Source organism: Belonocnema kinseyi, chromosome 9, assembly GCF_010883055.1.
Source record: "Belonocnema kinseyi isolate 2016_QV_RU_SX_M_011 chromosome 9, B_treatae_v1, whole genome shotgun sequence".
Lineage (NCBI taxonomy): Eukaryota > Metazoa > Arthropoda > Insecta > Hymenoptera > Cynipidae > Belonocnema > Belonocnema kinseyi.
The window spans coordinates 61,406,881-61,413,391 of record NC_046665.1 but is presented as its reverse complement, the minus strand read 5'-3'; the positions used below and the strand labels follow the sequence as shown (position 1 = coordinate 61,413,391).

At 27.8% G+C, this 6,511-nt stretch overlaps 1 protein-coding gene across 1 annotated transcript in view; it reads right to left on the bottom strand.

The window, feature by feature from the left end:
• Positions 1–502: 502 nt before the first annotated feature.
• Positions 503–6,511, bottom strand: part of LOC117180011 (cancer-related nucleoside-triphosphatase homolog) — an 8,891-nt gene continuing 2,882 nt past the window's right edge. Inside the window, exons 2-4 of the mRNA XM_033372287.1 lie at positions 1,126–1,297; positions 933–1,038; positions 503–850 (exon numbers count right to left, since the gene is read on the bottom strand). Coding sequence (XP_033228178.1) covers positions 578–850; positions 933–1,038; positions 1,126–1,297 — 551 coding nt within the window. The 3' untranslated portion in view covers positions 503–577. The remainder of the gene's footprint in view (positions 851–932; positions 1,039–1,125; positions 1,298–6,511) is intronic.

The following is a 6,511-nucleotide window of genomic DNA, read 5'->3' as shown; positions in this document are numbered from 1 at the left end:
GCAACCGCTCTCGCCCTTCTCCCCTGAGAAACTGCGGAAGCCAACAGTTCTTGGAAGGTCGAAAACGGGGTGACTGGTAGCGAGAGTTTGGTGTATTTGGTTGAAAATTCTACTATTTCAGTTAAAGATTCATCATTTTCGTTCAAAATTCATATTTTTTGTTAAAAATTCTACTCTTCCAGTAGAAGCTTTATTATTGTAGTAGTATTATTGTAGTTATTGTAGCTGATTAAAAATGGATCTATATTGTTAAAAATTCGTATTTATTTTTTATTGAAAATCAATCGTTTTACCTGAAAATTTAACTTCCATTTTTTGTTGAAAATTGTTCAACTATTTGGTTAAAAATGCATCTATTTTGTCGAAAATGTAATATTTTTACTTGAAATTTTAGGAATTTGGAGCGTTTATGAATGAATTTAATCTATTATTTATATTAAATTAAAGAGACGATTAATTATGTTTTAGGTATTATTTATTTACTTAATTATTCAATGGTGGTGAGATATTTAAGAATATCTTCTAATATAATGAATAATTGTAACGTAATGGATCATCTTTTTTAATAGTATAGTAATTAAACTTTTCGCAAAATGCTGGAGACTGTCGTGGACATTTCCTGTGGTAAGTTTTCCCGATTTTGACGAGTCACCTCGATAAATTTACACGAATCATCTTCGTGAAAATGTCTGAAGAACGAGAGATATTTTTGGGGGACTTTGTGGATTGGAGGTATTGTAGCAACGATACACTTTTTGTTCCTTTTTCCAAAAAAAAGGTTCTTTATAGTCGTGGCGAATTTTTCGCTGAATAATTCCATTTTTCCTATTTCATCGATGAATACTATGTCCTGAAAGAGAAAAAGTAACTTCTTCATCCAAAAATTGGAAACGATTTTTAATAATCATGATCAAGTTTTTTTTGGTTCTTACGGTTTTGGAATTTAAAGTTGGTAAAGCGATGCGTTCGAAGTTTTCTGTGAATACGTGATAGTTGCCTACGCGATGTTTCTGAAATTGTTGCTGAGTCAAGACGTCTCTAAAAGAGTCAAGAATATTTTTAATGCAATTTTTAATTAATTACTGAAATTAATGCTATGCAATTTTATAAAAATTTGAAACTAACGCTACGCGGGCGAGAGGAGCTCGATTTTCTGAATTCTTGATAGAAACTACATCAAATCCAATTCTGCTTTTTTTCGAGTCTCGAACTTCCTCTGTGTAAAATCCATCAATAGTATAATTCTGTTTTTCGAGCAGTGAAACTAATTTTTTACATATAGTAGTTTTTCCAATTCCTGTAAAGGTAGAAATTAAATTAAAAGTTATGGTTAAAATTAAAGAAGAATATTTAAAGAATGTAAATTTTTAATTCATGGTTTTCGGCTTCAAAGATTTATTATTATTAATTTATTATTTATTTCAGTTTGAAATATATCGCTGCTTGAATACTAGTTTATTAACAGTAAATGAAACTACCCATATTTTTGTTGAAATTTTGAATTTGTTTTTTCATTATTTATTCATTATTATTATTACTATTATCATTATTGATGTATTTCTCTGAATCCAAGCAATGTTTGATTTTGACTATTTTCTTATTCCAAGTTGTGCTTCAGGAAGAAATGGGGACAAAATTCGTACAATTATGCGAAATATTATTATTCAATTAAAAATAGTATTATTTCCTTATACGCTTGAAATTATTTTAATTACTTTGCGTATGACTGATTTTTTGTGTGGAATTTTGACCTCAATAATAATTTAAATTAATAATATTAGAAAAGACTAAAATGTTTGAGTTTTTTGTATTATATCCATATAAACTTACAACTAATTTAATGATTTTGCTTAGGGCTGATTTTTTGTAGAACTCTGATATTAATATCAAAATTAGATACTAGATCATGAATATTAAGTCCTATAATAAAGGCACGTCCATTAATTACATAAGGATAATTTTTTTTATTTAAGACCCACTCTCCCTATTTAAGGATTCATATAGGATTTCTGTGACTCCTCCACCCCTTTTTTACGTAAGATATTATATTTTTTACTCTATAATATCAACTATTTTCACTGTAAACGAGTGTTTTGAAAGGATTTCTAGGGAGCCTAATATATTTCAAAGGGCTACAGAAAACCTTCAAGAATTACAAAAGAGATTTTATAAGATTTCATGTGACACCGAAGGATTTTTACGGAATTTCAGGGATTTTGGGGCTTTTAAGGAATTAAAAACGATATCCGAAGAAGTATTTCAGGAGTTTGAATGAGATTTCGAAGTTTTAAAGAAATTTTCAAATATTTAAAAGGATTTTGTGGAATTGCAATAAGGTTTACAATAATAAAATAAGAGTTTTTGATGATTTCATAGGATTAGAAAGTATTTTAAGAGATTTCAGAAGATTAAAAAGTATATCCACGGATTTTTGAAGGATTTGAAAGGATTCCCGAATATTAAAATGAATTTTAAGATTTATATTATTATTCGGAAGATTTCCAAGGTTTCGCAAAATTTTCAGAAGATTTCAACAAGATTTTAAAAATATTTCCGAAAAAATGTTAACGGATTTCGAAAAATTGTACAAAGATGAAAAATATTTCATAAATATTTCAATGGTTTCAACCAATTTCAAAATATTTTAGAAGAATTTAACAAAATTCGAAAAATTTCGAAGATTTCAAAATATTCAGTGATTTTAAGGGATAATAAGAGAGTTCAAAATTTTTTTCAAGTATATCCACGGATTGTTGAAGGAGTTCAAAGAATTTAAACGAATTTCAAAGGATTTCCGAATATTAGAAAGGATTGTAACGGACTTCGAGTAATTTTAATGGCTTTTAATCAATTTAAAGAGATTTCATGAGATTCAAAAATATTCTCACGAATTTAAAAGATTTCAAAGTTTTCGAAATATTTCAGACGATTTCCAATGTTTCACAAATATTTAAAAAGATTCTAAAGGGTCTCGTACGATTAAAAGTATTTAATTGATTTCAAAATAACTTCACAAATATTTAAATAGTTTCAAAAAATTTCAAATATTTCAAAATATTTTAGAAGATTTCAACAGAATTCGAAATATTTCGAATATGTCAAAATATTTAATAGATTGTAAATGATTTAAAGGAATGTCAACAGATTTTTAAAGTAGATCCACGGATTTCAAGTAATTTTTATGGGGTTTGAAAGGATTTCAAATATTTCAAGGATCTCGTAATACAGTGAAACTCTTCAATAGCCCGCCCTTCTATAGCCCTTCAGAGAATTGACGCCACGCCGCATGTTGGTGTAACAGGAGCTGCGCGAGATCTGCGGCTGTCACTCAGGCGAGCAGTCCGGCGTGAAAATTAAAGCGGAGCAGGCTATAATGAGTTAGTTGTCACCCACCGTCAGCCCCGAAATCGGCGCTATAGAAGAGGTTCACTGTATTTCGAAATAGTTCACGGAATTTCAAGTATTTCAACGATTTTAAGCGATATCCATGAAATTCACAGGATTTCAAGGAATTTTCGTATGATTACAAAATTTTAATACCTACAAAATGTTAAAAAGAATAAATGGGATTTCAAAAGATTTCCGAGGATTCTACGAGATAAAATGATAAGTTTAAGGGTTAATAACTCGCATTTATTGTTTGATAATTCAATTATTTTTATAAAGAAAGCCATTCTTTTAATTCCTAATTTAACTAAAAAAAATTTTAGTATTAATTTTACATCAAAAGCATAGTTTTAACGAACTTTATTAAATTTTTAAGAAATGTTCAACTCCTTGACCCTATATTTAGTATGCAATATGAAATATCAAATAATAATAATAAAGCAAGTAATGCTATAAAAAATAATTTCAACCGCCGTAACAGGTTTCGATTAGCATATTTTATTGAAATACATAATTAGATTGATCAAACTTACGTAAGAAAGTCTCCCCCTCCCCCAGAAGAATTACCGGGACCCCCTCCTTAGAAAAGCCTTACGTAATTAATGGACACTCCTTACGCAAACTCGTGAAATTAATTGCAACTTTACAAGGAAATAATACAAAAAGGAGAAATATTAATTTTTTTGAAATATTTTATTCAAACCAATTCGTTGGTTGATTATAATTAAATAAATTAAGAACTCAAACAATTGTTGGGGATTTTAGAGAAAAAATGGTTTTGTTTTTTAAGTATAAGAAGAGTTTTAGCCACGAATGTAAAAACGAATGGTTCGGTATAAAGCAATAAAAGAATAATTAATTAAAGAATATTTTCAACAAATAAATTGAATCCTCAAACAAAACAAGGACTTTTCAATGAAAGATTTAAATTTGGAAAAGAGAAAAACTTTCAGTAAATAATAAAAAAAATGTAATCCAAAGCGTTGAATTTTCGACCCAAAAAGACGGATTTTCTGTAAAACAGTGGAGTTTTTAACACTAAAATATGAATTTTTAAGAAAAATATTTAATTTTTACCCAAAAAATGTGATTTTTTTATCACAATTATTGAATTTTCAACCAAATTAGTCGAGTCTGTAACGAAATAAATGAATGTTTATCTATAAAAAAGATGAAATTTCAAGAAACAATGGAATAATCACGTTTTCAGTTAAAAAAATTAGTTTTCAATTTAAAAAACAACAAATTTTCAACAAAAAAGTTGAATAGTTGAATCTTTCACCCAAAAGATTGCATGGGATTGCAAAATATTTCATATATGTGACTGAAAAATGCTACATGAAATAGTTAAAGATCTCATGGATTTTATGAATTGTGAATAGTATTTTACAGACTTTTTCAAGATTACATGAAATTGCAATGACCTTAAGAAAAATATCAGAGAAAAATTAGTATAGACCTATAATGACTTTTCTATAATTTTTCGCAAGTAAAAGAAATTCATAATACAAAATCATTATACATAAAACAGTTATAAAATAATCAGTATTGGAATAAATAATACAAAAATGTTAAAAAAATTAATGTCAAATGTATAGAAACTACAAAGCAACGATTTATTTTTCCATGATCTCATATGGAAGTACACAAAAATATAACTATTCTGCACGAATACAATTTACACGGAAAAATGTTTTGAGATCCAATTTAAATTGTTCAAATCGCTTGAAATTTCATTAAAATCAATGAAAATCCTTTGGAATTACTTTAAATCCAATTAAAATCTTTTAAATCGTTAAAAGTCGGTTGAAACCTCTTGATATCTTTTAAAATGTTTAAAACTCTTTTAAAATCTTTGAAATAGTTAGAAATCTGTATAAATAATTGAAAATCATTTAAAAATAAAATTAATTTGTATTCCTTTAAGTTCTTTAGGCTTCTGTTGAAATCGCTTGAAATTGGAAAATCTACTGAAGTTCCTTCAAAACCTTGGAAATACTACAAAATCCATTGACATCCCTTGCAACTTTTAAAATCTTTTGAAATGACTTGAAATTCTTTTAAATATAATTTAATTTGGTTCTCTAAAAATAAAAAAAAATCTATTAAAATAAGCAGAAATAATGTTATATTCATCAAATATAAATTAAATTTAACTTATTCATTAAAGTTCTCTAAAGTTACCCTAAAATGCATACATTTTCAAACAAATAGTTGAATTTTCAAATAAAAAAGATATATTCTTTACAAATAATGTAATAGTTCAAGTTTTGACCAAGGAAATTAATTTTTAACTACATTCTTTAACCTTGAAGTTAAAAAATGTATTTTTAAAAAGACAGTTCATATTTTGACTTAAAATTTATATTTTCAACGAAGTACAAAAAATTGCAACTAAATATTTCAATTTAAAACTAATTTCTACTAAAAAAAAAAATAATTTTCAACCAAACAGATCAAATTTTCACCTAAAAAAATCATTGTTTTACATAAAATAAAATAGTTGAATTTAAAAAATGCAACAAAATAGTTAATTTTTTAATAAAATAAATGGGTGTACTTCCAAAAAGTGGATATGCCCGATTTTCTTCGCACTTCGTATACTTATATATTTTGACGCGCTAATTACGAATATGATAGTGAAAATTGGCGCAAATTTGATTTTCATGGTGAAATCATCAAAAACTCATAACAATCATGGGTTTGAGTTTATCTCAGCTAGTATGCAACATGGAAAAAAATGTTTTAAATAAAAGTTGTAGAACTCATCGAAATACATATTTTTCGTTGCAAGAATTTTTTTATGGGAGTGATAGTTTCCCAGAAAATCAGTGGCAAATCCATTAGTTTCGGCTTATTGTCTACTCACGCTCTTCACAGCGAGAAGGTTGAATTATTTTGAAGAACATATTTTGTTTTAGATTTGATTATCCCTGTCCCTTTTCCAATGCCCCGTGGAGGGGGGCACCTCTGTGACTGGTCATAGAAATAATGTAAGATCACATCCCTGCCCCTTTTCCAACGTCCAGTGGGGGGCGGGAAGGCACCCCTGTGACTGGTCATAGAAATAATGTGAGATCACATCCCTACCCCTTTTCCAACGTCCCGTGGGGGGGGGCGGGAA